This window comes from Ranitomeya imitator, chromosome 3 (assembly GCF_032444005.1).
Source record: "Ranitomeya imitator isolate aRanImi1 chromosome 3, aRanImi1.pri, whole genome shotgun sequence".
NCBI classification, from domain to species: Eukaryota; Metazoa; Chordata; class Amphibia; order Anura; family Dendrobatidae; genus Ranitomeya; species Ranitomeya imitator.
The window spans coordinates 754131393-754154726 of record NC_091284.1 but is presented as its reverse complement, the minus strand read 5'-3'; the positions used below and the strand labels follow the sequence as shown (position 1 = coordinate 754154726).

The following is a 23334-nucleotide window of genomic DNA, read 5'->3' as shown; positions in this document are numbered from 1 at the left end:
TATATAGCGCTATCATATTCCGCAGCGCTTTACAGTTTTTGCCCACATTACCATCTTTGCCACCTGAAACTGCAGCGGAAAATGGCGGCTGGCGGGAGCGGCTCAGCGGACTACAGAGGATGAGTATAGCAGGTTTATTTTTTTTTTTATTATTTCTAACATTACATTTTTTACTATTGATGCCGCATAGGCAGCGTCAATAGTAAAAAGTTGGGGACACACAGGGTTAATAGCGGGTCGGTAACGGAGTGCGTTACCCGCGGCATAACGCGGTCCGTTACCGCCGGCATTAACCCTGTGTGAGCGCTGACCGGAGGGGAGTATGCGGGCGACAGGCACTGACTGCGGGGAGTAAGGAGCGGCCATTTTCTTCCGGACTGTGCCCGTCGCTGATTGGTTGCAGCAGCCATGACAGGCAGCTGGCGAGACCAATCAGCGAATGAATAACGTGACAGAAAGAAGGACAGACAGACGGAAGTGACCCTTAGACAATTATATAGTGTATATATATATATATATATATATATATATATATATGTATATATGTATATATATATACAGTACAGAATAAAAGTTTGGACACACCTTATTTAAAGATTTTTCTGTATTTTCATGACTATGAAAATTGTACATTCACACTGAAGGCATCAAAACTATGAATTAACACATGTGGAATTATATACTTAACAAAAAAGTGTGAAGCAACTGAAATTATGTCTTATATTGTAGGTTCTTCAAATTAGCCACTTTTTGCTTTGATGACTGCTTTACACACTCTTGGCATTCTCTTGATGAGCTTCAAGAGGTAGTCACCGGGAATGGTCTTCCAACAATCTTGAAGGAGTTCCCAGAGATGCTTTTGCCTTCACTCTGCGTCGCAGCTCACCCCAAACCATCTCAATTGGGTTCAGGTCTGGTGACTGTGTAGGCCAGGTCACCTGGCATAAGCACTCCATCACTCTCTTTCTTGGTCAAATAGCCCTTACACAGCCTGGAGGAGAGTTTGGGGTTGTTGTCCTGTTGAAAAATAAATGATGGTCCAACTAAATGCAAACCGGATGGAATAGCATGCCGCTGCAAGATGCTGTGGTAGCCATGCTGGTTCAGTATGCCTTCAATTTTGAATAAATCCCCAACAGTGTCACCAGCAAAGCACCCCCACACCATCACACCTCCTCCTCCATACTTCACGGTGGGAACCAGGCATGTAGAGTCCATCCGTTCACCTTTTCTGCATCGCACAAAGACACGCTGGTTGGAACCAAAAATCTCAAATTTGGACTCGTCAGACCAAAGCACAGATTTCCACTGCTCTAACGTCCATTCCTTGTGTTCTTTAGCCCAAACAAGTCTCTTCTGCTTGTTGCCTGTCCTTAGCAGTGGTTTCCTAGCAGCTATTTTACCATGAAGGCCTGCAGCACAAAGTCTCCTATTAACAGTTGTTGTGGAGATGTGTCTGCTGCTATAACTCTGTGTGGCATTGACCTGGTCTCTAATCTGAGCTGCTGTTAACCTGCGATTTCTGAGGCTGGTGACTCGGATAAACTTATCCTATGAAGCAGAGGTGACTCTTGGTCTTCCTTTCCTGTGGCGGTCCTCATGTGAGCCAGTTTCTTTGTAGCGCTTCATGGTTTTCGCCACTGCACTTGGTGACACTTTCGAAGTTTGCCCAATTTTTCAGACTGACTGACCTTCATTTCTTAAAGTAATGATGGCCACTCATTTTTCTTTACTGAGCTGCATTTTTCTTGCCATAATACAAATCCTAACAGTCTATTCAGTAGGACTATCAGCTGTGTATCCACCAGACTTCTGCACAACACAACTGATGGTTCCAACACAATTTATAAGGCAATAAACTCCACTTATTAAACCTGACAGGGCACACCTGTGGAGTGAAAACCATTCCTGGTGACTACCTCTTGAAGTTCATCAAGAGAATGCCAAGAGTGTGCAAAGCAGTCATCAAAGCAAAAGGTGGCTACTTTGAAGAACCTAGAATATAAGACATATTATCAGTTGTTTCACACTTTTTTGTTAAGTATATAATTCCACATGTGTTAATTCATAGTTTTGATGCCTTCAGTGTGAATGTACAATTTTCATAGTCATGAAAATACAGAAAAATCTTTAAATGAGAAGATGTGTCCAAACTTTTGGTCTGTACTGTGTGTGTATATATATATATATATATACATGTATGTATACTACTCTAGACAGAAACACGTTTCCGGGAATCGGGGTCTCTTGTGGAAAATAAAGTCAGTGCTCAAATGCACCCTGGAGGTGGAAAACGTGAAATGTTTAGTTTGGCAATGTGATTACCATTTGCTCTTCTGCTACTTCTAATTGTTTTTCCCTAATACATATTAGATTTATCGTTTTAAGAGATTAGGAAATGGCTCTATTTTTAGTTTTTGTAAATGTTGGAGCCCTGGTTATCTCTAGAGCATCTTTTTGTAGAGTCACCTAATGATGGAGGTGTGCCTTCTGGAAAAGCTGATTAACAGTGATCTTTTTCCCGGTCAGGGTAGCAGCATTATAGCATGCACAGCTTAGCAGGAAGCATTTGTGTATTAGAGGATCAGACATCTCTCCTGGGGGGGCTTTCCACCCAGGTAATGCACATTTTAAACTACGGAGGCACATCGGCATTATAAAGTGTGTATTGGGTGCCTTAGCAGATGACAATTACAGTTAACAAATCCCAAAAATATTACACAAAGACTAAATAATGCCATATATAGGTAACTAGCAGTTCTGCAGCCCATATAAGAGATAGCGGTTCAGATAAGTCCAGTGACTCTCAGGTGACGTCCTTTGACTTTTCCAAATTCTTCCGTCTGGCCCAGGTCGCCATGATGACTACTTCTAGCCATCTCTCATCTGCTGAGTTTTCGACACAGACCTATTTGACATCTCACCTATCCATCATCATCTCCATCTATTCCCAATCAACACAAACCCCCTACCCTGTTGATAACCCTGTTTCTAAGCTTGTTGGTGCCCCATTTGTCTATAACTGCACCTGCTGTGTTGCATGCTATTTTAAATACTGTTCTTCAGGAATTTTGTGGTCATTACTATAATTCCACCCAAAAAAGTGTTCCAAGCAGAAAGTATCCCTAAAAATAATGCTAGAGATAGTGCCGTAAAATAGTAGTACCATACAGTGCCCTGAAATACTAGTACCATACAGTGCCCTGAAATACTAGTACCATACGTTGCCCTAAAATACTAGTACCATGCAGTGCCCCAAAATAGTAGTACAAGTGCCCCAAAATAGTAGTACCACAAAGTGTCCTAAAATGGCAGTAGTATAGAGTGTCCCAGACACTACTGTGTAATAATAATCACAGTAGAAATGCCTTTTGTGTCCCACACAGTAAGTGTCCATCATTGCTTCCCTTACAGAGTAGTATTATGTTAATGCCCCCTACAAACAATATCCTCTTTGTGCGCTCGTAACAGTAAAAAGCCCCCCCCTCCAAAATATATATATAAATGCTTGTTATGAGCAATCTAGAAAGTAATTGTGCCGCTATAGAATAATAATGGGCACCTTTGTGCCCTTTTGACGTTTATAGTCCTCTTAGTGCCCTGTTATAAATGAATAATGCATTGAGTGCTCCTTTATAAAGTAATTATGCACTCTCAACAATTAAAAAAAAACTCACAAAATAGTAATAATTCTCTGGGTTCTCCACAGATGATAATGCCCCTTAAGTTTACCCTCGCAAAAAAAAAGTAAAAGTACCCAAAGTGCTCCTGATCAGAAATGGTGCCCTGAGTGCTTAAAGGGAATCTGTCACCAGATTTTTGCTGCCCTATCTGAGAGTAGCATGATTAATTGGCAGAGAACCTGATTCCAGCAATATGTCACTTGCTGATCTTCTTGCTGCAGATTTAATGTAATCACTGTTTTATCTTCTGCAGATTTAGCTTTTGAATGCTAAATCCGTGGTGGGGGCAGGGTTATACAGAGCTCATGAATATGGGGGAAGATTTACTATTTTTTAAGTGATAATCTTCTGCTGATAAAACAGTGATTTATCAAAGCGACAGCAAGCAGCCAGTAAGTGACACATCACTGGAATCAGGATATCCGCACTGTGCAGATCTCAGAATAGGCTGCAAAAACCTGATGACAGATTCCCTTTAAAAGTAATCATGGGAAAAAAATAAAATTATGGATGCTGATGAGGCCATAAGAGTTCTCTCCCACACGAGTCCAAGTGCAGGCGCAGCATCCTATGCGTGTCCCACCGTGCTAAATGGAGACGCTTTTCATAAAGAATACATCATCACCCAAATACACCTAGTCCCACCTTTTACTAGGACGCCCTCTGTGTATCGCCCCCTTGGCCAGGATTTCTCAGAAATGTACTGAACTCATTCACTTGGCCCTGCAGTAGGCGACTTGTTCAAGCCTTCAAGACAAGCTAATCACTATCACCAAAGCGGTCAGACTCCAATATATGTCGATAGCAGCAGTCAGGATTTGTTTCTATTCATTGGTAACAGATCCAGTTTAGTTTCACTAGATCCATTCTAAACAGGAGCCATGACACTAATGGGAGCCGCGTCTCGACCTGACCAGACCCATTAGAGAGGTCGTTATGGTTAGATGATCTTCCACTGATGGATCTTTGTAAAACCAGATTTTACTCAAGGGGAACACTATATTTACTAGCATAGTTAATGGGTAATTTCAGTATCTTTTAATGTTACCAACTTGTGGTTTTTGATGTTTCCAGTATGGCTTTTTCATGGGTTAAATGGCTCTCAGATTTCCAGGTCCGGAGTATCATGTTGGTCATGTTACATTCCAGAATAACACAATGCTTTTAGGAGCCGTGATCAGCAAATGTATACATGTCTACTGTTCCTGGGGATGGGTGGTGGTATTTTGTCAACTTTAATAAAAGCATTTAACCATCTTCCAACCAGATTCTATTGATAAATCACATACAGTGCTAACCACTGAACCCAGTGGCTCAGTGGTTAGCACTTCAGCCTTACATCGCTGGGGTCCTAGCTCCAAATCTCAACAAGGGAAACATTGCAAGGATTTTGTATGTTCTGTGTTTGCATGGGTTTCCTCCGCGTTCTCCAGTTTCCTCCCACGCTGCAGAGACATACTGATAGGGAAAGTAGATTGTGAGCCCCAATGGGGACAGCAATGATAATGTCTGTAAAGTGCTGTGGAATATGATGACGCTATATAACTGATATATTTATAATGGCGCTATATTAGTGGAAGCTGTGATGACGTTCTCCAGACAGAAGTTGACATCACTGGTGTCCTGAGTTCTTTTCTGTCCACATGGGAATAATTCCTCTCACACTCAATATTTCAATAGCTGAGCCATATGAGAAGGGGGTTGGCTTAGCTTTTAATATTCATTCAGCCCCCTCCACACATAGTTCAACACTTCACATGAGCCATAGGGTGAGCTGGTGAGGATTGCAGGAGATCAAGGTCACCTGTGATTATAGAAGTGTTGGATTCAGTTCTTTGTAGCAACCAGGGGAAATTATTCCGAGGGCTACACCGAAATGATGCAAGGTAACTGAGCTCTATCTTTTCTGCTTTTACAGGTTGTTGTTTTTTAAACATCTCAAAAAGGGATAAACTGCTAACATTAGTTGTGGTTTTCTCTGCTGGACAACATGCACCATACTGTTACAACCGGTAGCCCCTAAATTTATTAGGATCGTCCGTTATGTGCATGGAGCCAACTGGATACCTTCATGAATTCACACTTATGTCTCTTTTAGTCGTTTGTGATGATATTGGTATAGAGAATGTCTGTGGGGTTTAGTTTTTTTTTCTACGTTTTGCATTTTTATGTTTTTCCATTTTCCAGAATTGTTACCTCTTTCTCTTGTATTATTCTGCAGGAGCTCATTCCTGAATTCTACTACCTACCAGAGATGTTCGTGAACAGCAATGGCTATAACTTTGGAGTGAGGGATGACAGCAATGCAGTTAATGATGTAGATCTCCCGCCATGGGCAAAGAATCCTGAAGACTTTGTTCGTATCAACAGGATGGTAAGAGTTATAGTGTATATTTGAGCTGAGACTCCTTTCTGGTTGCAGCCATTGCCATTTTCTGTTATTTTTATATTTTAGATTTTTCTTACTTAATTTTTTAAAGGACATGGCTCATGGAAAAATGACCTGTTGTTGAAATCAAAATATATAAAATATGTATCTTTTATCCATATCAGAATCTATACGTGGAGAACACCTTATATCAAAAACTACAAAAGTCAGCAGGACAGTCCACAGAAGCAGGTGTCATGTAATCCTCCAAGGATATTATCCAGGCAAAATCCTCTAAGTATACAAAGTAAAGGAGTAGAGGCAGCACTATACATCTTGGCTTCATTGTGGATGAATAAACACTCGCACTGTTTTCACCATCTACCCTTGGAGTGCTGCCGCTACTCTTTTTCCTGTGTTACTTCCATGTATAGATAACATAGAACTCACCATTGACAATAGGTGATGAATCATAGCTCACCTCCTCTCCCTCACTGCATAACAACCTCTGCACAGATCATAGGGCATGCCTAGAAAAGTCAAAGAAGTCATTGAACATCTCCAGGCTATTGTTCATGTGGGTGCGATAAGGAATATCCCTGCTATTAGCAGCTCAGGCAAGTTCTTTGCCCCCATAATCATGTATAGAAAACAGAATTTAAATAATTTATCAGTATCTGGCTTCAATTAGTAAAAATCTAGACATAAAAGATACACACAGAAATCCATGGCAAATGCAGTACCCTGGAAACCTCAGCCTCCCATTTAATGTGTATGACTGGATCTTAAAGGAGTTGTCCAGGCTTGAGGCTTAAGTCTGCAGTCACTTTATGTGACTATAGACTTGTGAATCCTCACAGCGTGCACAATGCAAGTTGTCATGATTCTCTGGTGGAGAGTATGCGATTTGCATGTGCTAAATTCCGACTAAACATGTCTGGTCTTGCTCAGTTCACTTGTATTGAGTGAGTCCGCGCTCATCTAGTTTACATGTGACGTCTTGTGTATAGAGATGGGCGAACCCGAACAGTAAAGTTCAGCGACCATACCGAACACTTACCATTCGGGCATGGACACAGAACACGGACTTCACCAGCAAGGCTGGTTATCAAGAATAGAGGGGTCCCCGCACTGTATTTTTTAATTATTTAAATAAATTATTTTAAAAAATGGTGTGGAGTCCCTTCCATTTTTGACAACCAGCCTTGCTAAAGCATCCAGCTTGGTGGCTGGTATTCTCAGCCTGGTAAGGGGCCATGGATATTGCCCCACCCAGAAAAGGCACATCTATTAGATGTGCCAATTCTGGCCGTCTCTTCCCACTTGTCCTGTAGCGGTGGCAAGTGGGGTAATATTTGTGGAGTTGATGTCACCTTTGTATTAGGTGACATGAAGCCCACGGATTAGTAATGGAAAAGCGGCTATAAGACACCTATCCATTACTAATCCTATAGTTATATGGTAAATAAAGACACAAACCCTGCCTCCTCCTTTTGTTCAAATGTGCGCGACTGAGTGCCAGGAGGGGGGCGAGAGGGAAATTTTAAAAAGCCAGAATAAAGTATTTTATTAGAAATAAAACAAAACATACTTTTACTTTTTTATTTAAAAATAACAAGCAGTTATACTCCCCTAATGCCTAATTACATTGAATCCCTCGTCTCCTGTAAGAAAATAAAAAAACAATATCCCTTACCTATCCGTCTTTTTATCCCACACCGTAATCCATGTCTGGGGGATAAACGGTTTTCAACAAGGATGGTGCCAAGATGCGACTGTCCAGGCTGAGAACCACTGGTGAATGAGCTGCTGCGAGCGCAGCCTCAGTGACTGGCAGTGACATCATCGAGGTTACCTCCGGTCACTGAGACTGCGTTCCCAGCCGGGCTGAAATTTCATGAGATCTGCTACAGTGCTTTTTAAAATTATTTATCTACAGCGCAGGAGCCAGCTGATAAATCCTCCCATCAGTCGCTCCTGCTCTCACTGTTATTATCGGCAGCAGGCATTGGCTGATGGGAGCTGTAGTCCCATCCGCCGACACCAGTGATCGGAGGTGAACTTTATCTCCAATCACATCTGCACTCAAGCAGTCTTTTGATAGCGTGGGAACCGCGACTCTCTGACAGGCAGGGATGATTTTACCGCTGATCAGAAGCGGTGTTTGCCGCACTGTCATGCACATGACTTGTGTATGAACATCTTGCAGTCTCGCGCCAACCCCCGGAGTATCTTGGCAGCATGTACACTGCACACTGTAAGGATTCACAAGTCTGCAGTCACATAGATTGAGTGCAGACTTGAACTCCAGTCCTGGACAACCACCTTAATGTGAGCAGGGAAATCTGTTGTCTCCCACAGGCCATGTCTGCTGTTGCTAAGCATAAGATTGTAAATATAGCATTTACATCTGAAACATGTTGGAATAGTTGGATCAAGATACCGATAAATAATTGCAAGGGATTTTGCCATGTAATTTGGCGGTCCCAGTTACAGGAAAAAATTCAATAGAAAATGATAAATAAAACGAAGCGATTATTCTAAAATAATAATAAAAAACATGACATTGGTATGGTTAATTTATGTAGGGTGTTTCCCCTTTTGGCCACAGGCCTGAAAATTCCCCCCTCCCCCATTGACCATAAATGACACTACAACTATTGTTGGATAATTTTGGCCACAACAGCCTTTATTAAACAAACAAATTAACATTAAATAAATAACCAATCAATAAATAACCAATCAATAAATCAGGGGTGGGTCCTTGAAGCTTGAAAATCTGGCGATTAAACAAAACCATAACAAACAGTGGACAAACCAACCGTAACTTACTCCCAGCCATTACCCCCTGGCTCGGGAGCACCAAATCACCCCGAAGGGTGCCATTGTCCACTGAACCCCTGAGGATCAAGCCACCGCTGGCCAAATCCCCCCAAATCACCAGACCAAATAACCACCACATAAGACCAACTGAGGAATCCATATGCCCATGGACCCCCCAGCGCAATTTAGCACCAACTTCAAGGACCCCTCCCAACCACTAGCCACTATGACCCGAAAATAAACTAACCCTTGGAGAAAATAACAAACACAGGGCGGGCGGGTGGGACTTCTCCTCGTGCTTCAGAGCGGGAAAGTGCCCAGCTCCTCCCCCCCTAACATTATAAACCCCCCCACCCATTACCATAGCCACCCCCTCCCATGACTCATTAACCCCCACACCCTTTACCTTCCCCAACCCCTGTCATGACGGCTTCCACTAAGCGCCGCATGGGGGATGGGCGCCTGCTCCAGCCTGTGCTTTTTTGCTGTACTTTATATTTAAAAAAAAGAACCATAAGTTTATTTAATCTGCATCCCCACCACTGTAATAACCGGAAAAATTTGTGTCAGGTTATATAGTATAAAAATGTAAACGGTTAAGAAAAGGACTACAAATGAATATATATATTTGCATAGCAAAATTATATTATGATAAACTACAAGTAAGTTACAGTATTTGCACCCCCAAGCTGCTCCTGAAAATTAGTGCATCTGAAATGTGCAAATGAGGCAAAAATGTGAAAAAATAATAAATGATTTAATGTTGTTTTCTGCATCATATTCTTGTATTGTAATTGTGGGCAGAGGTGAGGACGGCACTGGATGTTGTCGTGGGGCGTCTCGTCGGTCTGTACGGCAGGACTGGGTAGAAAGCTCCAGGTTATACTTTGGGGAATGTCGTCCTGGTCTCATTTACCCGTAGGATCCAGCCTGATTACTGCCGAGTTACTCATGAAACATTAATAACGCATTGTGTTCAATGCTAACGTGGTTATGCGCTGACCTCAGTGATGTCACAAAGGACAGGAGCAGTAAGTAGTCCCTGATAACATTACCTTAATGCTAGCTTCATCAATCATAATCTAGCAGTGGAGAGAAAGCTTTCACAGATGTGCATCTGCAGCCGTCCTCGGCCCCCGGTCCCTGCAGGCCTGGATTCATGCTGATGGCCAAAAATAGAAGCAACGCACAAAGGCAAATTCATCTGCTTTATTAATATTATGCACGAACAACATGAACGACCTAGGTGCATGGATTCAGGGGTCTCTGAAATTACCGTGAAGCACATCTCTTGTGACCCCGCGGGATGAATCTGCGGACACGGTATAGTATGGCAACCAGGAATGAGTGCGACAAACCCTGGGAAACCAGTAGCTTATTACTGGGAATGCAAAGTAAATATGATCTGTCCGGAAATTACCCATTTTGAAGACAATGAGCAAAAGGTTCAGATCCAAAAAGAACATGGTATGATTAAGAGAGCGAATTGGAAAAGCATTATATGTGGGCACAGCCGGATTCACCGTGGCTGGAGGCACTTAAAGGACCGGTTCAGATATCACAAAAATGAATTGGGGCATGTGTTTGATTGAGGCCAGGTTGATAAAAAGGTAGCTCTCTATAGGAATGATGATAGTTGTACCATTGCTATGAAAAACAGACTTTGCACCACATAGTCATAGGATTTGGGTAGTCTCTGCACATGAACCCCATTAGAACTAATATATTTATCATCTATCCTCCCAGAATTGATAAATGTTGTATATGGGATAGCACTTTAAGAATGCAGGGTGCCATTGCAATTTCCAGGAAGAAATGACTATGCGTGTGTAGTGATCTCTGTAATAAAATCATTGGATTTTATTGAAACCTAGGAGTCCTTTATTGGTAACACCACATAGAAAAGTGATTCCCCAATTATGAAGTTATCCCCTCTCATGTGACTGCTGGCCAGCTGTCTGATATTCCTGACAGTCCCATAGACGGGCTCTGCAGTGACTGGTGCCTGGGTTACAGAGCCCCGATCTCAGAATTGTAGAGGGTCTTGGCAGTCAGACCACCCGCGACCTTACCCTCACACACATTAGAGTACTGACTCTGAACTCGTATATATCGACAGGTCCGGCCAATGCTGTACTGCGCATGGGGACGGCGGCCGACTGATGATCAGGGAAGATGCCGATCAGGCATGTCCAATTTTGGACTGCCGATTGCATTGTTCTCCTGGCGATAAGGCGCTGGCAGAGATGTCAGTCATCGATTTTCTCATCGAGAACACAGGAGCGCTCCTGTTTATGGGAGTGTCACCGAAGATGGCTGTTGGCCGAACGATCTGCCAAAGCATTGATCGGCTGACAGCCATCTAATGTGTATGGCCAGCCGAAGATGTTTCCAACCCTGTGGATAACCTATTTTGTGAACAACGCTTCAAGATGGGCTAGTGGTTGTTAGCTCCAAAGTATTTTACTGCTGATTCAAAACTGGCGTTACCCACGAATACAAAAGATGAAGCTCCTACACAATGTCTGTGATAAAGGTAACAAATCCCAATGGCTATTTTGTCTGCTTTTACAAAATCTAAAAAATAAAAATAGAGCTTTAACAAAGACATCTCTGTGTCTAGATCCCCTGGCTATGCTCAAGCTGGTACAAGGTGTTTAAAAATCCAAGATCTAAAGGAGCTGATTCAGGAAAAAGCATTATTAAAAGCCGCCCCTCCAGCCAGCAAGACCTCTGCTCTCTAACGTGCATAATTAGATAAGAGCGCCGCTTTCTGCAGCTTACATGAATCTTGAAAAGTGAGTGAGATAGAGGCAACAATCTCTGAATACATTACAGGAGCATCCTCATTCTGACACCAACTCTAATTCCACTAGAGCCCAAAACTTGTTTTCTATGGATTCTGTATGTGGGCACATACAGATAAGGGTTATGAAACATTGATATTAATTGCGCCAAATGACATTATCAGATTGTGCATCCACTGCATGTACTGGGGAAGGGGAACGAGCCTCTTCCAGGAACCTCCATCTTCAGTATAGCTCCCAGGATCGGTCATATTGTAATCCAACATTCTTATATGTTTTACCTCTGACAGCAGAGATCAGAGGACGGTCATAGAGTCCAACCATACACGTGAGATAATCAGCTTCCAAATCTGATTTTCTGTCTCTGGTCACAAGACTGCTGTGCAAATCAATACAGGTCACATGCGACTTCTACTTGCCTGCATCTTTTTCAGTTTTACAGTACTTTCACAGATAAATTCCAGTTCTAAAAGAAAACTCCCAGAACAGTTGCACAGATGTTGTTGGTCGTGCACGACGTGTCTTAGATTTGCTGTCATGCAACAACATCGACGTGCTGCCCCAGCCTTCGTCAACTTAATTTCCATGTGTACAGCTGTTTAAATGGGTTGTCAGGTCTATAAAACATATTTTCTGATACTACTTTAGGGTATTGTAAGGTTTCTATTTTATGTATAAATATTGCTAGAATTTAACAGAAGTGTGGACTGTGCAATGTGTTCTCTTTGGAATGTGTGTGGTATTATTGTCCTGTCTGTAAAGTCCATTATTATTCTATTTATATGCGTCTTTGTCCCTTTAAATGTCCTGCGTCCTTTAAATTGTTCTTTTTCTAATTTCTCCCGTTTTCTCATTGAACCCAGGCACTGGAGAGTGAGTTTGTATCATGTCAGCTCCACCAGTGGATAGATCTGATATTTGGCTATAAGCAGCGAGGTCCAGAAGCCGTGCGCGCATTGAATGTCTTTCATTATCTGACGTACGAAGGGTCTGTGAACTTGGACAGTGTCACCGATCCTGTGTTACGGGAGGTATGTATGTGCCATAGTGATTTCTACCTCGTTCAATTGCCAATCTTATCTCTGACACTGCAGAATTACATTTCCAGCATTAGATTTAGGATGTGGGTAGCAGTCACTAATTACTGTGCCTCATTCCTCTGCATGTGGGTCTTACACCCAATATTTCCAGTGTTTCTTTATATTCTGAGGATAGGTTGCATTTCATTATGTATCAGAGTACATGGTCCCTTAGAAAATGTCTCCTGAACAGTGATGAGTGAGTGTGCTCTGATGAGGTGTTATCGGAGCACGCTCGGGTGCTGAGTGTCTTCGACGTTCTCGAAAAATATGTTCAAGTCCCTGCAGCTGCATGTCTCGCGACTATCGAACATGCAGCTGTGGGGACTCGAACAAATTATTTGATCATGCCTAAGTAACTCGTCTAGCACCCGAGCATTCGGATAACACCTTATCCCAGCACATTCGCTCATCACTACTCCTGAATCATAAGACTACAGAAATTTAGGACGCGTGACCTCACTAAACATGGACGAGGCCATAGAAAACTGTTCAGGCCACCAGTGTAGAAAAATCCCAAATTCACTTTTTTTCATAGTCTCTGATGTCCTATTACGTTATAGTTGTGTTTGTGTAATAATTGAACATGAAGCAATATTCCGTACATCTTGTTAACTGCCTGACCTAGGCATACATCCCAACATTTCAATCCACCTGATGAGGACATTTATGTTCTGCCCTGAAGTTGCTCAATGGCAGACACTTTTTGGCTGGATTCCCAAAATCAATACCCATTGTGTTTTCTTGGAAAAATCAGGAGTCTTTGAAATTATTTATAGGTTAGGTGTTTTTTTTTTGTTTTTTTTAGTTTGGGTTTTTAGAAATTTAATTGACAAACTTTTGGCATGAGCTGATACATTTAGTGCGGAGCCTGAGAGGGCTGTTACACAGGGGCCTCACCCTAGACATAACAACTGAACATATATATTGGCATAAATGTGCCAGAATTTGCTCCAATTTGTGCCAATCAGTGTTTTTTCTTCCTTCCTAACTTGTACCCAGATTATGTGTTTTAGACACTGTTTGTTATCTAATTCAACAAGAGGGAATGTGGCCTTCATAAAGCGAATGTGGTTTGCTGGAGAAGGGCGTTTGGGTAATGGGCAACGCTGTGCACCAAAAATGCTCCAGCATTTTGGCACAAATTTCTGGCACTAAATTAACAAACTAGAAGAACTTGTAAGTATAGCCTAAATAATCTTCAACCTGCAGTAACCACCGATCGACCAAACCATTGCACGACCAGCTCTACCCTCGCCTACTGTATCCTCACCCATCCCTTGTAGATTGTGAGCCCTCGCGGGCAGGGTCCTCTGTCCTTATGTATCAGTCGTGACTTGTATTGTTTAAGATTATTGTACTTGTTTTTTATTATGTATACCCCTCCTCACATGTAAAGCGACATGGAATAAATGGCGCAATAATAATAAATAATAAAATATGCAAGATTTACCAAACTTATAATAAGGTTTGCACAGTCCAAGAATTAATGCCCTAATGCCTTAGATTAATGTTGGCAGAACCCACCGATATCAGCAGGCTCGGCCAACAGTCTAGCGTGTTTACGGACCTCCCAACTCTATCGGGGATAGAACAATCCAGTATGTCCAATTTCAGACTCACAATCCTTTTGTTCTCTGCGAGATAAGCCTCCACCAAAGGGGTCTAGCATCGGCTCGCTTGTAGAAAACACAGGGGCGCTCTAGAGATGAGCCGATCGATTTGCGGGACTCCCGATCATGGCACACTCTTGTCTAGCCGCCAGCTACCACTGACCTGGACGTTGGACTAAAATCTCACAAATTGATCCGCTCATCTCCAATCAGGTCCCATGATCACTGCTATGATATATTGTAGATCTCCAGTACTGAGGATATGTTCATGCATATACAACATGTGTGTGGGGTATTAGCGGTGATGGTTTAGTGTCTTATGTACAAGAAGTATTCAAGGAATACGTGACGGAAAACGGTAATCCCTTTAGCCTTATGCCTGCTTTAAATCTATTCATGACATTGGGATTTTGTCTTAACTCATAATATTCTTGCAGCTTCCCTTTATAACCCGTGGTGCATACATTTGCCTTCTGTCTGAAATATGCACTCACCCATATATAACTCACTCATATATTATACAGTGTCATGTCGCTTTATGAGAAAATGGTGGTTTTGTTGTAATATGTGGCTTTGCTACTTTTAGCTATTTAGTGGTAAAGGCTCATGTATTAAATATATTGATATTCGTATCATTAAATGCTTTTATCAGGGACTTTTACTATGACTGTGTATAGGTTGGCTAGGGACTTTTACTATGTTTATGTATAGATTGGCTAGGGACTTTTACTATGACTGTGTATAGGTTGGCTAGGGACGTTTACTATGACTGTGTATAGGTTGGCTAGGGACTTTTACTATGTTTATGTATAGGTTGGCTAAGGACTTTTACTATGTCTATGTATATGTTGGTTAGGGACGTTTAATATGTCTATGTATAGGTTGGTTAGCGACTTTTACTATGTCTTTGTATAGGTTGGCTAAGGACTTTTACTATGTCTATGTATAGGTTGGCTAAGGACTTTTACTATGTCTATAGGTTGGCTAAGGACTTTTACTATGTTCATGTATAGGTTGGCTAAGGACTTTTACTATGTCTATGTATAAGTTGGTTAGGGACTTTTACTATGTTTATGTATAGGTTGGCTAAGGACTTTTATTTTGTTATGTATAGGTTGGCTAAGGACTTTTACTATGTTTATGTATAGGTTGGTTAGGGACTTTTACTATGTCTATGTATAGGTTGGCTAAGGACTTTTACTATGTCTATGTATAGGTTGGTTAGGGACTTTTGCTATGTATAGGATGGCTAGGGACCTTCACCAGAAAAAGATCCCATTTCCCTTGGCAGTAAATTCTACCCTTCTGCATTTACCTGGATGAGAGTTATGTTATGAGAAGGTATGAGAGCTCGCACTTGTAAGTTCTCCTATGAAAACAAGATATCACCTATCCGCAAGATTCAGTGATCCACAGATTTTATTCCCGATAGCATGGGGCGGCAGTGCGCGTCCTTAACCGCTGCTCTATTCATTCCCTATGGGGCGGCTGTGCGTTGCACTCAGCTCTTTCTGGCAGCCTCACAAACACTAAATGGAGCAGCGTTCGGATATCTGACAGGCCTCTCCATTTTATAATGGGGACAAAAATGCCGTACGAAGGATAACAATTCTCTGCTCTGCCGAACCGGCCGGATCCCACTGCTCTGATCCACATGGGTCAGTAAGGTATCACCATTAATGTTTTCACAGGATCATCCCCTTTAATGATTGAGCCCTCATAGCGTTTTAGTTGAGAAACCCTTTTACTTTTTCTAGGGTCAAAAATCTCCTACAATTCAGAAGTGTTCAGGTCCATAGGTCCTGAGCCCAGTATAATACATGAGTGGTGTGGACTCGTTACGCTCTCATTATCCCCCCAGACTTGTACTTTTGTTTGTTGTAGGGCCAACATTCAGTTATTAGTATTTCGGTCATCACCTGTATAACACAAGGCTCATCTCCAGCACATTGCAGTTATCCAAGTGTGGATACTGCTCGATCGCAGACTATGTAAATCTGATGTGAGAAGTCTCAAAGTGCAACAGCTGCTGGATGAGTAGTGCTGAGATGGTGACGGCGCTGCCGCCATCCTCCATCCCCCATGATATCTGCCATCTGCTCTATGGAAAACATTCTCAGATTTATACATCGCCAGGCTGTGAGCTCTAATGTACTTATTTTTCTATATATGTGCGAATAATTAGAAATACATATATTATAAAAATGATATACTTGCGTATCGTTATTACACAAATAAAGAACTCCGTATTCAGGAACTGACCACGATGAATAAATCTTCCTGCAGACATTATGGTGTTCTGCCTGATATACATTAGCCATTAATAATCTTGCTATAGTGTATCTGCTTCTGATTATCTGATCATTTAGATGGAACGGATCAGACTTCGATCAATAGGATTAAGCTGCTGTAAGGAGATGGACAATACTACCTACATTCCCCTACAAAGATACGAGTACTGTTATGGTGTGTAATGTAAATTGTAATATGCTTTATTATTGTTGGTGTTGTGTTATGCCCAACAGTATGGAGAGCTAGAGTTAATATTAGGGATTAACCCACAGTATGAGTGGCAAAGGTAAAGGGACAGAGAGCATTTTCTATCAGTGTTATCGAAAGGTGCGTTGGGGCGATGGGAATGCTGCAGGCAGCTGGTGACATCTACATGTAAGTCTAATACTGTTCTTTGAGCTCCCCCTTTGCTGTATGTGTATATATATGTATATGTGTATATATATATATATATATATATATATATATATATGTATGTATGTATATGTATATATATATATATATATATATATATAGTGAAAACATTTGGAACAGCACGTTTACAGAGTGCACGCATCCCCAGCCAGCAGTCACAGAAGGTTCCATAGGATAATGAAAAAAAGAGGGGAAACAGCACAGCAGACTTCCAAAAACGTGATGTTTAATGCCCAAATGGCAAGGCAACGTTTCGTATACAATCCTTTCTCAAGCTTGAGAAAGGATTGTATCTGAAACGTCGCCACGACTTTTGGGCATTAAACATCACTTTTTTGGAAGTCTGCTGTGCTGTTTCCCCTCTTTTTTTCATTATATAGGTAGGTAGGTAGAAAAAGAGGAACAGCACCAGAAAAAATACATTAAAGCGTGCACGCTTCCCTGACCAGCATTCCAATGGCCTTTTAGACAGTAAACAAAAAGGGAAACAGCACGAAAAGGTGTAAAAAAAGAAGACTTTAATGCCATTTGGCGTGGCAACGTTTCGTCTCTCTCTCTCTCTCTCTCTCTGTGTATATATATATATATATATATATATATATATATATATATATATATATATATATATATATATATTGCAAACACAAATTATTTGGTATTAGTATCTTCATTTAATTTGTCTTAAATGTAAAAACACAAAAGGGAATGAAGCAAAAAGCAAAACATTGATCATTTCACACAAAACTCCAAAAATGGGCCAGACAAAAGTATTGGCACCCCCAGCCTAATACTTGGTTGCACAACCTTTAGCCAAAATAACTGCAACCAACCGCTTCCGGTAACCATCAATGAGTTTCTTACAATGCTCTGCTGGAATTTTAGACCATTCTTCTTTGGCAAACTGCTCCAGGTCCCTGATATTTGAAGGGTGCCTTCTCCAAACAGCCATTTTTAGATCTCTCCACAGGTGTTCTATGGGATTCAGGTCTGGACTCATTACTGGCCACCTTAGAAGTCTCCAATGCTTTCTCTCAAACCATTTTCTAGTGCTTTTTGAAGTGTGTTTTGGGTCATTGTCCTGCTGGAAGACCCATGACCTCTGAGGGAGACCCAGCTTTCTCACACTGGGCCCTACGTTATGCTGCAAAATTTGTTGGTAGTCTTCAGACTTCATAATGCCATGCACACGGTCAAGCAGTCCAGTGCCAGAGGCAGCAAAGCAACCCCAAAACATCAGGGAACCTCTACCATGTTTGACTGTAGGGACCGTGTTCTTTTCTTTGAATGCCTCTTTTTTCTCCTGTAAACTCTATGTTGATGCCTTTGCCCAAAAAGCTTCACTTTTGTCTCATCTGACCAGAGAACATTCTTCCAAAACATTTTAGGCTTTTTTAGGTCAGTTTTGGCAAACTCCAGCCTGGCTTTTTTATGTCTTGGGTTAAGAAGTGGGGTCTTCCTGGGTCTCCTACCATACAGTCCCTTTTCATTCAGATGCCGACGGATAGTACGGGTTGACACTGTTGTACCCTCGGACTGCAGGGCAGCTTGAACTTGTTTGGATGTTAGTCGAGGTTCTTTATCAAACATCCGCACAATCTTGCGTTGAAATCTCTTGTCAATTTTTCTTTTCCGTCCTCATCTAGGGAGGATAGCCACAGTGCCATGGGCTTTAAACTTCTTGATGACACTGCGCACGGTAGGCACAGAAACATTCAGGTCTTTGGAGATGGACTTGCAGCCTTGAGATTGCTCATGCTTCCTCACAATTTGGTTTCTCAAGTCCTCAGACAGTTCTTTGGTCTTCTTTCTTTTCTCCATGCTCAATGTGGTACACACAAGGACACAGGACAGACGTTGAGTCAACTTTAATCCATGTCAACTGGCTGCAAGTGTGATTTAGTTATTGCCAACACCTGTTAGGTGCCACAGGTAAGTTACAGGTGCTGTTAATTACACAAATTAGAGAAGCATCACATGATTTTTCGAACAGTGCCAATACTTTTGTCCACCCCTTTTTTATGTTTGGTGTGGAATTATATCCAATTTGGCCTTAGGACAATTCTTTTTGTGTTTTTTTTCAGTTAAGACAAATTAAATGAAGATAATATTAACAATGTTTGCAATCATTTTCAGGAAGAAAATGAGTATTACCTGACAGAATTGCAGGGGTGTCAATACTTTTGGCCATGACTGTGTGACTGTGTATATATATATATATATGCACAGCTCTGGCAAAAATTGAGACCACTGCACAGTTTTCTAAAAAATCACCATCTCTACATGTCTGACAGCCATTCCATTCCAGTGTCAGTTGAATTCCAACCAGAGAACACCTCATTCTACTTATTGTGCTTCTGATTAGGTGATCATCTGAACCTAATCTTATTTAACAAAGGAAAGTATAAAAAAAAACCTGCTGTGGTGTTCACAATCCTCTTGCAATAGGACAAGCTGGATTGCAAAACAAGTGCTAGTAATATCTCAAAAGTAATAGGAATGAAAAAATAACTTTTAAACATGCCAAAGGAGTTGAAAAGAAAAGTCGTGAGTGAGGAAAATAAGGGATAAATTCTGGCTTTACTAGCAGAGGGACACAGTAAGCGTCATGTTGCCTCCATACTTAAAATTTCCAATACGGCAGTCCATTACAACAAGGTCAAGCAGCAGACTTGTGGACAACAAAGCTACAGACCGGCAGAGGACAAAAGCGACTCTCCACTGACCGGGATGACCATCATCTTATTCGAATGTCACTTGGCAACTGCAGGATGACAACAAGTGACTTACAAAAGGAATGGCAAATGGCAGCTGGGGTGAAGTGCATGGCACGAACAGTTCGTAACAGGCTCCTAGAGGCAGGACACAAGCCATGAAAAGCTAGAAAAAAAGCCTTTCATCAATGAGAAGCAAAGGAGAGCCAGGCTGAAGTTTGCCAGAGACCATAAGAAATGGACCATAGAGGACTGGAGTAAGGTAATCTTCTCTGATAAATCTAATTTTCACCTTTGCCCAACACCTAGTCGTCTAATGGTTAGATAGAGACCTGGAGAGGCGTACAAGCCACAGTGTCGTGCACCCACTGTGAAATTTGGTGGAGGATCGGTGATGATCTGGGGATGCTTCAGCAAGGCTGGAATTGGGCAGGTTAATCTTTGCGAAGGACGTATGAATCAAGCTGCATACAAGGTTATCCTGGAAAACAGTTAATTCCTTCTGCTCAGGCAATGTTCCCCAACTCTGACGACTGGTTTTTCCAGCAGGACAATGCGCCATGCCACACAGCTAGGTCAATCAAGGTGTGGAGGAAGGACAACCACATCAAATCCCTATCACGGCCAGACCAATCTCCAGACCGGAATCCCATTGAAAACCTCTGAAATGTAATCAAGAAGATTGTGAATAGTCACAAGCCATCAAACAAAGAAGAACTGCTTACATTTTTGTGCCAGTAGTGGCATAAGGTCACCCAAAAGCAGTGTGAAAGACTGGTGGAAAGCATGCCAAGACGCATGAAAGCTGTGATTAAAAATCATGGTTATTCCACAAAATATTGATTTCTGAACTCTTCCTGAGTGAAAACATTAGTATTGTTGTTTCTAAATGAATAAGAACTTGTTTTCTTTGCATTATTTGCGATCTGAAAGCACTGTTTCTTTTTTATTATTTTGACGATTTCTCATTTGCTGCAAATAAATACAAAATTTATTGCTTGGAACTTCAGAGACATGTTGTCAGTAGTTTATAGAAAAAACAACAATTTACATTTTACTCAAAAATATACCTATAAAGAGAAAAATCAGAGAAACTGACATTTTTAAGTGGTCTCTTAATTTTTGCCAGAGCTATATATATGTACAGTACAGACCAAAAGTTTAGACACACCTTCTCATTTAAAGATTTTTCTGTATTTTCATGACTATGAAAATTGTAAATTCACACTGAAGACATCAAAACTATTAATTAACACATGTGGAATTATATACTTAACAAAAAAGTGTGAAACAACTGAAAATATGTCTTATATTCTAGGTTCTTCAAAGTAGCCACCTTTTGCTTTGATGACTGCTTTGCACACTCTTGGCTTTATCTTAATGAGCTTCAACAGGTAGTCACCGTAAATGGTTTTCACTTCACAGGTGTACCCTGTCAGGTTTAATAAGTGGGATTAATTGCCTTATAAATGGGGTTGGGACCATCAGTTGTGTTGAGCAGAAGTCTGGTGGATACACAGCTGATAGTCCTACTGAATACACTGTTATTAAGTAAAGAAAAATGAGTGGCCATCATTACTTTAAAGGGAACCTGTCACCCCGTTTTTTCAGATTGAGATAAAAATACTGTTAAATAGGGCCTGCGCTGTGCGTTACAATAGTGTATGTAGTGTACCCTGATTCCCCACCTATGCTGCGAAATACATTACCAAAGTCGCCGTTTTCGCCTGTCAATCAGGCTGGTCAGGTCGGGTGGGCGTGGTGACATAGCTGTTTCTTCCCCAGCTTTCCGTTGGCGGCGTAGTGGTGTGCGCATGTCCAAGTGCCGAATCCACTGCGCACAGGTGAAGAAAAAGCGCGCGATCTGCGCTATTACCCTTGTCATCGGTGGGGGCGGCCATCTTCCTGAGGCCGCGCGTGCGCAGATGGAGTGCTCTGCTGCACGGGGCTTCAGGAAAATGGCCGCGGGATGCCGCGCATGCACAGATGGAGATCGTGGCGGCCATTTTCCCGAAACCGAGATGCAAACTCGGCTTCGGGAAAATCACCACGCCCACTCGACCTGACCAGCCTGATTGACAGGCGAAAACGGCGACTTTGGTAATGTATTTCGCAGCATAGGTGGGGAATCAGGGTACACTACATACACTATTGTAACGCACAGCGCAGGCCCTATTTAACAGTATTTTTATCTCAATCTGTAAAAACGGGGTGACAGGTTCCCTTTAAGAAATGAAGGTCAGTCAGTCTGAAAAATTGGGAAAACTTTGAAAGTGTCCCCAAGTGCAGTTGCAAAAACCATCAAGCGCTGCAGAGAAACTGGCTCACATGAGGACCACCTCAGGAAAGGAAGACCAAGAGTCACCTCTGCTTCTGAAGATAAGTTTATCCGAATCACCAGCCTCAGAAATCGCAGGTTAACAGCAGCTCAGATTAGAGACCAGGTCAATGCCACACAGAGTTCTAGCAGCAGACACATCTCTACAACAACTATTAAGAGGAGACTTTGTGCGGCAGGCCTTCATGGTAAAATAGCTGCTGAGAAACCACTGCTAAGGACAGGCAACAAGCAGAAGAGACTTGTTTGGGCTAAAGAACACAAGGAATGGACATTAGACCAGTGGAAATCTGTGCTTTGGTCTGATGAGTCCAAATTTGAGATCTTTGGTTCCAACCACCGTGTCTTTGTGCGACGCAGAAAAGGTGAACGGATGTACTCCACATGCCTGGTTCCCACCGTGAAGCATGGAGCAGGAGGTGTGATGGTGTGGGGGTGCTTTGCTGGTGACACTGTTGGGGATTTATTCAAAACTGAAGGCATACTGAACCAGCATGGCTACCATAGCATCTTGCAGCGGTATGCTCTTCCATCCGGTTTGTGTTTGTTTGGACCATCATTTATTTTCAACAGGACAATAAGCCCAAACACATCTCCAGGCTGTGTAAGGGCTATTTGACCAAGGAGGAGAGTGATGGGGTGCTACACCAGATGACCTGGCCTCCACAGTCACCAGACCTGAACCCAATTGAGATGGTTTGGGGTGAGCTGGACCGCAGAGTGAAGGCAAAAGGGCCAACAAGTGCTAAGCATCTCTGGGAACTCCTTCAAGATTGTTGGAAGACCATTTCCGGTGACTACCTCTTTAAGCTCAAAAAGAGAATGCCAAGAGTGTGCAAAGCAGTAATCAAAGCAAAAGGTGGCTACTTTGAAGAACCTAGAATATAAGACATGATTTCAGTTGTTTCACACTTTTTTGTTAAGTATATAATTCCACGTGTGTTAATTCATAGTTTTAATGCCTTCAGTGTGAATTTACAATTTTCATACTGATGAAGATACAGAAAAATCTTAAATGAGAAGGTGTGTCCAAACTTTTGGTCTGTACTGTATATATATACACTATATGCATGTGTGCCTAGCAGCATCCGGTGTTTAGTCTTTCTTTCTATGTATGTGTTATGTTAATAAAAAAATCTTTTTTTAAAGGGCAAATATACTCTGTAGGTATTTTTCCTACCATGTTGTGTTGCTAAATGTTCAATG

The 23334-nt window shown here is 41.8% G+C and overlaps 1 protein-coding gene across 7 annotated transcripts in view; it reads left to right on the top strand.

Annotated features, from left to right (window-relative positions):
* NBEA (neurobeachin) overlaps window positions 1–23334 on the top strand; it is an 899093-nt gene that overhangs the window by 815842 nt on the left and 59917 nt on the right. For all 7 annotated transcript variants that reach the window (XM_069758980.1, XM_069758976.1, XM_069758974.1 and 4 more), the window contains 2 exons: window positions 5905–6057; window positions 12545–12712. In XM_069758980.1, coding sequence (XP_069615081.1) covers window positions 5905–6057; window positions 12545–12712 — 321 coding nt within the window. The remainder of the gene's footprint in view (window positions 1–5904; window positions 6058–12544; window positions 12713–23334) is intronic.